The 12,276-nt window shown below is 43.3% G+C and overlaps 2 protein-coding genes across 2 annotated transcripts; both read right to left on the minus strand.

Moving 5' to 3' along the window:
• Positions 1-534: 534 nt before the first annotated feature.
• On the minus strand, positions 535-1,707 carry LOC306921213 (general transcription factor IIH subunit 2-like; the record flags this gene model as incomplete). The annotated part of the gene is made up of 1 exon (XM_079498324.1): positions 535-1,707. Exon 1 carries the CDS (start codon positions 1,546-1,548, stop codon positions 535-537), a length of 1,014 nt encoding a protein of 337 aa, XP_079354450.1. The 5' UTR covers positions 1,549-1,707.
• Positions 1,708-6,489: 4,782 nt separating this feature from the next.
• On the minus strand, positions 6,490-11,814 carry LOC306921496 (uncharacterized protein). The gene is made up of 3 exons (XM_079498636.1): positions 11,669-11,814; positions 9,898-9,962; positions 6,490-9,677 (listed from the first exon to the last, which is right to left on the minus strand). Exons 2-3 carry the CDS (start codon positions 9,944-9,946, stop codon positions 7,876-7,878), a joined length of 1,851 nt encoding a protein of 616 aa, XP_079354762.1. The 5' UTR covers positions 9,947-9,962; positions 11,669-11,814; the 3' UTR covers positions 6,490-7,875.
• Between the last annotated feature and the right edge of the window lie 462 nt (positions 11,815-12,276).

Genomic DNA, 12,276 nt, shown 5'->3' on the forward strand with positions numbered 1-12,276 from the left:
TTGTTAATGACATTAATGACAATAATGACCGACAGGATGTTTAAATACCGAGACGAAGTCAAGGGGTTTAATCATCCTGAAGGCCATTAGTGCATTACTTTGTCAGAGTACGTGGCTGCCAGTCTGTGATGTCAGTCATGTGACATCACATGATGTCCATTGTCAGAAGCTATACAGGGCCACATTAGTTTTTTATCATTTGCACTCACTTAAGCCTCTCCAAATGATCCAGAATGCCGCATGCAGTGCGCTTGGTCTTCAATCAATGCCTAAATTGTAACAAGATGTCAGCAGTTGACATCAGGGATCCCCAATACCACCATATGTAGTCGATCGGTTGTGTAGTAATGGGGACCACACTGGGACACTGCCTCTCCTCCCTCTCGTTTCATTGTACAGATATTCTACTGTTAGACGGATGTTAGGTTCTTAGCTTAAGTAAGCTGTATCTATGCATTTGATGCATTACCTTGTTCTTGCTTACTGTAAATCGCTCTGGATTAAGAGGGTCTGCTAAATTCAATTGTAATTCTTTCATCCAGGCCTCAAGATGTGGATACAGGAAGGGCAGCAGTGAAGTGTTTCGTGTAGGAAGAGGTCACACTCCATGCAGACGACGCTGCTGCACGACGGGCAGGTGAACACACTTTTGTCTTTTAGTTCTCCTTGACAAGCTTGACAAAACCTGTCTCCTTGGTGTTGCTCCAGGGGACTCTCCAAAAAGGCCTCTAGGGGGAAGAGGTGGTGGGAGGAGCGGGCGAGGTGTGGCGCCGACACGAGGGTCAGCCCGCAGATTTTACATTCCACCGGCAGTTCGGTATACTTGCCGCGGCACTGTGGACAGAAGTATCCTCCGAGAGTCAGCGCGGGCTTACTGTTGCTGCCGTCCAAGTGAGTCATGCTGAAGGACGGCTTGGCGTCCTGGTCAGACGCAGAGGCGACGGTGTGCCGGGGGAAACCCATGCGTATCAGAGAGGATTCAGAGGCCGTGGTGACCGGAGGTGGCCTGATGTGGAACATGAGCAGCTCTTTGAAGTGACTCTCATCCAGGATGATGTGGTAGGTGCCTCCCGTCTCCCGGGTCAGCACTGTGCACACGTGCACCTCCGCCGACAGCCCGATCACAGACACCCGGATCTTCAGTGTCTTCAGGGTTTTGATGATCTCATAGATGCTACCGGGGTCACATGTAGTGAGGCTATTGAGGATGATGAGGATCTCGCGGCTGGTGTGCCCAGGCATGTGTTTGAGGGTCTGCATGGCCAGGTTGAGAGAGTTGTACAGCGAGGGTTCCCCAATGCACGTAGAGCCCACAGCTTTCTTTAAGGCAGCAATGTGCTTCTTTGGGGTCCCCGCCAGCTCGGTGAGCTTCTCCGCCCTTTTGTTCTTTGTGGTGATAATGCCCACCTGACTGATGGGGTTTTGGTCAAAATACTCCTCCACAAAGAACTCCATCATCTTGACGGTGGCTGTGAAGCAGTTTGGCTTCAAATAGCGGTCTTCCATGCTTCTCGAAGAATCAATCACAACATAGAGGTTACGCATCATCCCGAGCTGCACACGTCCATGGCGCTCTAATACTGTTCTGCGTTTAGATTGGAACAGGATTTCCTCCACTGTGGCTCTGAGTGAACCGGATTCATCTTCTTTCAGCACTTCCCAGGTCCTCTCATAGCCTTCCTCCCACCGCTTGGCTCTCTCCAACTCCAAATCGTCAATCATGATTATTATAGAATACTACTCAATGGACACTGGTTGTCCGAGTGTAGAGCCCGCCACGGTGGTGTCCGGTAAGAACTTAACCGAGATGTCTACAGATCCCTGTATAATGCAGGGATATCTGGCCAAATATCCTGACTCGTAGGGAAGGCGATGGAGTCTCTTTGGTGAGAACTGGTCACGGTACTTGAAGGTTGAATGTGAATATAGTCTTAAGAGGTCACACCTGTGAGAAGGGCGAGAAGAGTATAGTAAATACTGCTTGCATCTCCTCTCCAGGTGTGTTGGCCGCCCTTTAGGTGCTTGGCTGGATGGATGGTGACATCTCACTGATGTCACAATAAATCAGCTTTATCCATATATGGGGTTTTACTTTAGCATGATGTCAGCACTATGTCTCTGCCGGCTCCCGAAGGAGTTTTTAGAATCGGCCTCAGTCTAAAAGAGGGTTCACAGCTCAAGGCCTGTGTTTCTTGCTATATTATATAAACTTAGAAGCAGTGGTGTAAAGTAACTACCGGTAAGTACATTTACTGAAGTACTGTACTGTACTGTCTGAGGTATTTGTACTTTACTTGAGTATTTCCAATATACAATGCTTTTACTTCTTGGATCCAAATATTGTACTTTTACTCCACTATACATTTATTAGAAAACTTTAGTTACTAGTTACTTTGTAGATTTGGATTATCATTACAAAATATACATTAACCACTTCAGCCCTATTATAGGGCTGAAGTGTATGTATATAGGAATGTATATAGGGCCCCTGCCCCCTATACATTTTGGCCGTAACCATATGGCAGATGAACCAGATATATTTAGATGGAACATGGCACGCACGCACGCACGAACGCACGCACGCGCGCGCGCACGCACGCACGCGCACACGCACACACACACACACACACACACGCTAATGTGGTAAAGCTACATTGTCCCAGACTGAATGTGAGGACACACACTGGCATCAAATGTAGTTATTTATCAGTTGTAGTGCGTTTGATTTTCCTTCAAAAACTACAACCGTAAAATTATTCCATTTTGAGGACAGTCGTCCTGTCCCAAACTTCCATGAACAAACTGGAGAGATGGTTGCAGTTTACTGTGGATGTTTCAAAGGGACTCCAAAGTAGGCATGGCACAATTATTACATAGTCGGCTAATCGTAATTATTTTTGCATAATCGTCAATCGTGTCCATACATTTTCAAACTTTTTTTAAAAAGAAATAGCAGATCTACAAGCCGTGACAAAAACGTGACGGTGTTGTAAGCATGTAGATCAACTATTTCCGCTATTTTATACATTTTTGGGAAAGGAAATATTATTAAAAATGATTAAACGTATACAGTGATGGGGCGCCCGCTGGCCAAGTGGTCCAGGCACATGCCACATATAGGCTTTGGCCTGACAGCGCGTCACATGTTCGAGTCCCGTTCATGACGACCTTTGCTGCGTGTCTCTCCCCTTCACTCTCTCCCTCTTTCCTGTCTATCTTCACTTGAGTTGATACTATCAATAAAGGCAGAAAAGCCAAAAAGAAAACGTAGGCCTATAGTGATTTCTTTGTATGTATGTATGTTATTTTGTCATATCAGCCATGTGCAATTTGTGGTTACGAAGCCTAAAAGGCAAACAGAGATACAAATTGTAACAATGCAAAAAAAAACAACGTTAATGACAGTTGTTTGCGTTACAATTAATCGCCAGCTTAACCCATTCAGGATGGGAGTTTTAAGCATTATCTCTGTACCCTCCCCGGCCCATAGCCATGGTTTGTGCCATCGTGAAATGAATTACATCAATTACATCCAGCCATGTGGAGTGGACTATGTGGTTGAACCTGTAACTTGTGATGAAGATGTTTCTGATAATGGCATGAAGAGCATGGCATCTCAAGGGAAGGGGCCATCCTCTCAATAAAATTCTGACAAATTCTCTCTCTCTCCCTCTGTCTAACAGTATTCCCTCATGTAAATGATGGGATGAAGAGATACAGAGAGGCGGTATGGTGTTGGTATTTGCTCTCCCAGACAGAGTGCCTGTGTGTTCAACCATTGGCTCAAGACACCCCTTTGTGCAACTCATCAGAGCCAACTGCTGGGTGAAGCAAAAGTAATTCCACCAGTAGAGACTACACTCCCGTGCCTTTCTGAACATTTTTGCTGTTACCTTTTCCCATCCAAGCAGATGCCAAGTATCACTGCACGGTCATGCATGGACCATGGCATACATTTGTTCAGTTTCTGATCGTCTGAGTTACAAATTGAATTCTACTGCATCCACGTGTATACAGCTATAATTAAAAAAAGTTAAACTTTCATATATTCTAGATTCATTGTGTATAAAAACTTATATATATATTTATTTTGTTTGAATCTTGGTGATTATGACATACAGCTCATAAAAATCAAAAAAATATTAGAATATTTTACGAGACCACTAAAAAAAGATTATTTTAATCGAGAACTGTCGACTATCTGAAAAGAATATTAATGTCATCCTCATCATCATCATCATCGGCTTAAAGTCCGCTTTAAACCTGACCAGTCAACCTGCCTGACCTGAACACCACAGGGAATCTAGATTTTATTGTCAAGAGGAAGGTGTGAGACACCAGATTCAACAATACAAATGCCTTAAAGCTGCTATCAAAGAAAACTTGGGCTTCCATACACCTCAACAGTGCCTCCACATCACCTCCATGCCACACCCAAATGATGAAATATTTTGTTCAAAAGTATGGCCCAGAACAAGTATTGACTGCATATAATTTTCAGATGGTCAACAGTTCTCATTGATTTAACAAAATCATTTTTTTAGTGGTCTAGTAAACTATTCTAGGATTTTTTGATTTTCATGAGCTGTATGCCATAAATATTTCACTTTATGCACAATGAATCTAGAAACGTTTAACTTTTTTTAAATTATATTACGGAGGAAAACTTTTCCATAATATTCTATTTTTTTGAGAAGGAGCTGTAATGTTACAACAGTATACAAATTGAAATAAGGTGGAATTGTTTTATGTATGGTTGTGCATGGCAAGTTCATAATCTGTTGCTCAACAGCCATTTGAAACCTGGGATATGTTGAGCATGCATACATTGCCCCCTAGTGAATTAAACAGAGTACAGTTTATAGAGGAACATTAATAGCTTGTATGCAATGTCACACAGTATTATTGTCTGTCAGTCACTGAAAAGGAGAATATTTAGCATTCCGTTAAATTTAAGAATTCAGTCGGTCCACTTGTACACGTATATCTGTTACACCCAGTGTTGGGCAAAATTACTCAAGAGAGCAATATGCTAATTATTACATATTACTCCTTAAAAAGATAATAATATATTACGTATTACTTGGAATCAAGAGTAATATACTACATATTACTTTTGCCCACCACCCCGGCCACCCGCATAAAAAGGGGTGTACAACAACACACAATCTGTTTAGTCAGCTTATTTTAGAACAGAATCCAATTGTTTTGAATAATAAGAGTCGACGCCAATCAAATCCTGAGTAATATGTAATATGTGCTATTTTTACAAAGTAAATAGGTATACTATACTGTTTTGGCAGAGTAATACCTCACACTACTCGTTACTGGGTAAAGTAATATTACAGTAATATATTACTAGTAACAGTGGTTACACCATACTGTATCTAAACAAACAGTATGGCATGTAATTCCTGATATCTTTATATAAGGTATTTGAGTGGCTCTACACACAAAACATGACCCTTACACCTTGTGAGTGGAATTATGTTGCTGCCTTGCTGTTGCAGTGTCCGTGAATATCAGCTAACAGGAAATTATGTTGGGACCAATTTACCTGTAGAATGTTTATGTCGTCAAATGTGACCATCTGGAAAATATTTAAGTTCACACCTCTCACCAGAAGGGGTTTGAGTTATTTTTCTAACCACTTTGAACCTGGTGTCCCTTTTTCTGGCATGTCATACTCATAGGCACAATTTTGTTGATTTCCAAATCTTTCAAAAACAGAATATCTACAAATCTACGCAACACATTGTAAGCTCATATATTTGATGAGCAACGACAAGGTAGAACAGTGCTGTTCTTACTGCATACCGGTAGTATAATCCCTGCACTTGCATCAGATATTCAGATTGAGGGCCTTTCCCAGTTAGTCATGCTCACGGTTTGGTAGAACTTGTGGTTGCTGCGTATCAACGGGCAAACTAGTGGCTGGGTGGGACCGCTAAGCTCAGTGTAGCCCGACAGCACGATGTGGGTTTGAGTCCCGATGCATGTCACTCCCCATTTCCTGTCGTCAACCTATCAATAAAGGCATAAAAAGCTCCCTAAATCAGCTGCAATCGTTTATAAGCCCCAATAAATTTACACCACTTTTTTAGCAGGGGTCATCAATGTCCCTACATGGACGGCAAAGACTTGTGCTCTTAAGATCCGATTACTGAATGTCAAGTCTCCAGGTTTTCTTCAGAATATGTATACACTTATTTACTACGACACTGTATGGCACATTAGGAGTCCAACTAATACTAGTAGTTCTCAAATGTTTTATTTTCAATACCCCCTTCACTCAAATGGACCCATATGGGGTCTGGTGAGAGAGATAAGAGATATATATATATACATATGTCCACTCATTTTATGTCTGTGGCAAAAATTGAATTTTTACAAAAAATGTCTGCCACAAGTCAGCTTGGCGATGACCCCCGTCTTAAGACACATACAGGTAGATTCAAGCCATGCAAGTTGAGAAACAGCTCTAATGACAAACTTTCTTAAATCTCAATTTATTCGTGACTTAACATTGAGTAACTGTAATTCATCATTTATGTTCTACAAAATATTAATCCAATGAGACCTTCATAGCGTGCTCACTAGTATCTATTCTATCATGTAGAAATCAATACATTAACCAAACAAATTTGAGCAAATGTCAACATATAATTCAAATTAAGCAGAATACACTGTATGGCTATTTACTGACAGCAGGCTATTTGGTGTATATTAATCACAAGGAAAAGCAATGGATTTACACATGATAGGCCTATCTTTGTATAAAAAAAACAAAAAGAATGAAACAAAACAAAATCCCAGATACAGTCTTCACTTGTGTTATAGGCTACTGGGACGATAAGAACATTTCATGTAACGATTAATGTGGCAAAAAAAAAAATTGTGATTAACGACATTACCGCGATAATCAAAATACGCTTAAAACTTGAAATGGCACTTTTGTTTAACGACTTAAACCCCCAGCATCCCTATTCAAAGGGAACGTTTGCCAAAAAATACCCGATCTACAAGCTCACATCATCAGTTCATGTAGTGAAATAAGAGCGTACTAAATGTGCTCTTTACAGGTCCAAACCCTAGAGGGTTTAAGTGAGACTGAATTTGCAGCTCAACAAAAGCCAGCTCATCCTTGTATCCTCGTATGACAGAGGACAATTTCACGATAAATTTAAGTCACTGTGATGAACGATTATCGTCCCATCTCTAGGCTACTGTGATAAGCGTATTGGCTGCAAGTCAAGACCATCAAATGAGGATATTGCACCTATTAACTTAGCCTCAGTCAGTGGTTCACAAACTATTTCATTATTATTACTTTTTTGGGGTAATGATTTAACAAAAAAATGAAGGGGCCCATAAACATTTGTCTGCGACCCAAAAATGCGTCCTGACCCACTGTTTGGGAACCAGTGGCCTACAGTACAAGTACAGACAGTGTGCAGGATTCTGCTCTTATCACCAAGACACTTCAGGCGTGCAAAATTGTCTTTTGTTTTTGTCACATCTTTGTGTTACACACATTGCTCAGTACCTATAAAAACAACAACTTACAATTTTGATTATTAAACTGGAACACAAAAAACAACAGTCATAAAGCTTGGTACCTCAAGTTTTTTGACCGACAGTATCAGCAGATTAAGATAAGAACTATTTAAGGACACCACACATACAGAGGCATTTCATTAAAAAAATACGCTCACTTATAACATACATACAATTTGGAATGGTGGTAATTATACAGCGCGATGGCAGTAATTCTATACAGATTTTCCTGTTCAGAAATAAACAAAGCAAAGCTGACTCTGAGGCGAGAGGTGACACTCACGTTTTGGATTCAACATAAAAATCTTATCTTGATATTTACACTGGATTATTATTTGATGTCGCACAGTTTTGCCGAAGTACAGAGGGGCCGTCGAAGCTCATCTGATCTTTGGATTGCCGAAGTACAGAGGGAAGTACATTGGGAAGTAAATTAGGAAGTACATTGGGAAGTACAGAGGGGCCATCAAAACTAAGCTGATCCTTTGATTGACGAAGTAGAGAGGGGCCATCAAAACTAAGCTGATCCTTTGATTGACGAAGTAGAGAGGGGCCATCAAAACTAAGCTGATCCTTTGATTGACGAAGTAGAGAGGGGCCATCAAAACTAAGCTGATCCTTTGATTGACGAAGTACAGAGGGAAGTACAGAGGGGCCATCAAAACTCAGCTGATCCTTTGATTGACGAAGTACAGAGGGAAGTACAGAGGGGCCATCAAAACTCAGCTGATCCTTTGATTGACGAAGTACAGAGGGAAGTACAGAGGGCCCATCAAAACTAAGCTGATCCTTTGATTGACGAAGTAAAGAGGGGCCATCAAAACTAAGCTGATCCTTTGATTGGCGAAGTACAGAGGGAAGTGCAGAGGGGCCATCAAAACTCAGCTGCTCTTTGGCGGACTCGAGAACCATTTGTTTGTGCGCGTGCGTCCGCCGGTGTCTGCTGAGAGAATGGCTCCACGAAAACCTACGGCCACAGGTGAGGCACAGGTAGGGCTTCTCTCCGGTATGGGTTCGCTGATGTTTGGACAGGGACTTGTAGCGCGTGAAGGTTGCTCCGCACTCGTTGCAGATGAACTTCTCAGACTTGATGTGCACATTCTGTTCGTGTTCCTTCATGTTTCCCAGTTGCGAGAAGCCCTTGCCGCACACGGGGCAAAGGTGAGGTTTCTCACCCGAGTGCGTCAGACCGTGAATGTTCAAGTCCTGCCGAGAATAAAAGCTCTTCTCGCAGATGATGCATTGATATGGCCTGTCGCCGGTGTGGCTACGCATGTGCCTCTTGAGCGTCTCTGAGCGGGAGAAACAGCTGGTGCACTGCGTGCAACTGAAAGGCTTCTCTCCGGTGTGCGAGCGGAAGTGCCGCCGAAGCTCCGAGGCTTTGAAGAAACACATGCCGCAGTCTGAGCACTGATGGGGTTTCTCCGGCTGCTCCTCGTGCGTCTTCTCGTGGGCTTTGCAGTGTCCCGGGTCAGAGAAGCATTTTCCGCACACCGAGCAGGGGAACGGCTTCTCTCCTGTGTGCATCCGCTCATGTCGAACAAGTTTGTTGTGTTTACTGAATGTCTTCATGCAATATGAACATGTGTGAGGGACTTTGGGTTTCTTGGCGTGCGTGCGTACGTGCCTCTCCAGCTTTGACGGCCTGTTGAAAATCTTTCCGCAGTCCGGACAGGGGTGTTGGTTTGACCGGTTATGGCTATTCTCGTGCCGAAGAAGTTTCAATTCCTGCGTGAAACTCTTTTCACAGTGTTGACACTGATGTAGAGTCTTGGGCTTCCTCGCGTGCACCGATTTGTGCCTCTCCAGCTTCGATGGTCTGTCAAATATCTTGCCACAGTCGGAGCAGGAGTAGCTTCTGATGGCCACGACGGGCTCTGGGGTCTTGGACGCAGAGGGACTACAGTCTGAGTCCGAGTCGGATTTAATCTTCACCAGAATTCCACTAGTGTTTAAGGAACCTTTATCGGCAACTAAGGAATCTTTATCAGCAACTAAGGAATCCTTATCAGCAACTAAGGAACCTTTATCAGCAGCCAAGGAACCTTTATCAGCAGCTAAGGAACCTTCAACAGTGTCAGATGAACCTTCAACAGTGTCCAAGGGACCTTCAGCATTGCCTAAGGAAAACCAAGAGCACAAAAAACAGTCAAAAATGTAACACCAGAATACAACTTAATATACCATTGAAGATTGATTTTGAAAATAATCATTAGTTGCAGCCCTATGCCTAACATTACCTATGCGTTACCTATGTTCAACAAGAGTCAAGTAAAATCAATTATTTGTTCCACCAGTGTTAACCCAGTTATGAAAACAGAACATAGCATCAACACCTACTTTCATCCGAAGCTTCTATTTTAAGGGCTGGTTCAGTGTCTGGACCCATGGTTCTCAGCTGTAGCCTAGTTTCACACACACACACACACACACACACACACACACACACACACACACACACACACACACACACACACACACACACACACACACACACACACACACACACACACACACACACACACACACACACACACACACACACACACACACACACACACACACACACACACACACACACACACACACAGAGAGAGAGAGAGAAATACATTAGAAATATCATGATGGTCTAGTGTCAAGAAGGCTTTAGTGTAGTGAGATTTCTAATTAGTAGCGCCACTGAAGGTCCCATCAAATGAAAGAAATATCAGATTTCTGGTCATTCAGAATACTGGCATCCATAGCCAGAGACATGACAAGACAATTTGTGTGCCTATTTGTGTGCCTAGACAGATCATGCCAGCCATGGTGGGTTTGATGTTTACCTGGCAAAATTCTTTGAAGCACTGGGTTGATTTTCTTTGCACTCTACGACCATTTGTCCTGCCGTCTGTTAGCTAGGGTTCATGCTCTGATCTCACGGATACAGGATAGGTGGGCGCTAGGGACATCTGGGCACCTCAATGTAAAATTGGCTATTTGTCCAAAATCAAATCAAAATGGCTAAGTCGTGTAAAGTATAAGCGATGTGAACATGTACGGTACATCATTATGAGACTTCAGAATTGTCGAATGTTTAAGCATTTTAATCATGTATAATTTACTAGCAATGTCCCTAGTGCCCACCTACTGTTACCGATCTCACATCATGTCGCTCTGGAAAAGTGCATTTGCTAAATGCCTAAATTTGGACCTGGTTCCCTCTCTCTGCCCAGTGCCCCACCCATCTTCTGAAAACTGAACGGAGCTTGCACAAAATAATGTCAACATTCTCACCAGCCACCATAGACACAAATAATGTCAATAAACTGTGTGGCTGGAGGTCAGAGGAATTGTAAAACAACAAAGAGATTCCAGCTAAATGATTGATAGTTAGGAACCAAGTGGGCTTTTAGGGGTCTGTCACTCAAAAAACAAAACACAACGTGCAGATTGGGGTGGAGAAAAAGTGACCTGTGGCCCCAGACAGTACATGGGGGGCACTAGCCCCAATATGTTCCCTCAGTCCCTACGCTCAAGGGGGCCACCGATGAGAAGCAGGGCTTTAAAGTTGATTCTGAAGCAATGTTAGTTACATAATATTCTGTAACAGAATAACCACGATTAGCCAACATGCCATGCTGCCTGCCACCCGCGAAGAATTATCTAATGCTGCATAATTGACATGATATGACATTGATTGTCATATCATCGTTAATATGAATAAACCACATTTTCTTTCTCGCGTTATTTCATGCAATACTGCCAAGCTAATGTAAAGTTGTGGCTAGCAAGCGAGTTGATGATGCGGCCTATTCATTTCACTCCGATGCGCTACAAAATAACATTTGTCAAAGCAAAAGCTGGAGACATTTGGTTTCATACCACGGGCGCATGCACACACAAACACAGAGAGATCAAAACAAAAAAGAACATAGTACGATCACACTCACACACGTAATAACACCCAGCTAACAAAGCTAACGCAGCATTAGCTAGTTTAGCTCCAATGCTAGTATGCATCCACCAAGGGAAGTAATGGGAGTTGCATTTTGCTGCTACGTGCTAATCCGTCGCTGTAAAGTTGTCATTCCATCGCATCATATCGTCATGTTGTTGAACGTTACCTTACCTTATGTGCAGCAGTGCCACACAAGAAGTCAAGTCAGGTGGTAACGCTAGCCGTGGAAATAAGACAAATGGTCTCTGCGTCACGACGATGGCCAGCTCAGCTCTCTCTCCTTCCCCTTGCTTTGTGTGTGGTGGTGGTGCAGACAGTATCTGTGTGAAGTGTGAACAGTGCGCGCGCGCAAGCGCGAATGCCTCCCCCATGCACGCAGCCGGCACGACACACACGCGCGCGCGCACACACACACACACACACACACACACACACACACACACACACACACACACACACACACACACACACACACACACAATAACTCTATGACCCCCCCCACACACACACACACACACACACACACGCACTATATAACACACACACACGCACACGCACACATTGCCCCCTAACAGAGAGCAAAGTCCCAGAAGTATTGGGTCAGAATCCAGAAATTCCAGAATGTTTCGAACCTGTGTTACAGCCAGGCAAGACAAAATTGTCTCATTTGTGTCAAAGCGTGTTGCACATCATCCACTTCATGACAAGACATGATATTTCGTGTGTGTGTGCGCGTGTGTGCGCGCGTGCGTGCGTGCGCGTGCATGCGTGCGTGCGTG

The sequence above is a fragment of the Electrona antarctica genome (assembly GCF_951216825.1).
Source record: "Electrona antarctica genome assembly, chromosome: 4".
Taxonomy (NCBI): Eukaryota; Metazoa; Chordata; class Actinopteri; order Myctophiformes; family Myctophidae; genus Electrona; species Electrona antarctica.

Coding starts and splice junctions, on each gene's coding strand:
- LOC306921496 (XM_079498636.1), bottom strand. CDS start 9,946: ATGGGTCCAGACACTGAACCAGCCCTTAAAATAGAAGCTTCGGATGAA. Junction 9,678..9,897: donor AATAGAAGCTTCGGATGAAA/GTAGGTGTTGAT, acceptor GGTTTTCCTTAG/GCAATGCTGAAGGTCCCTTG.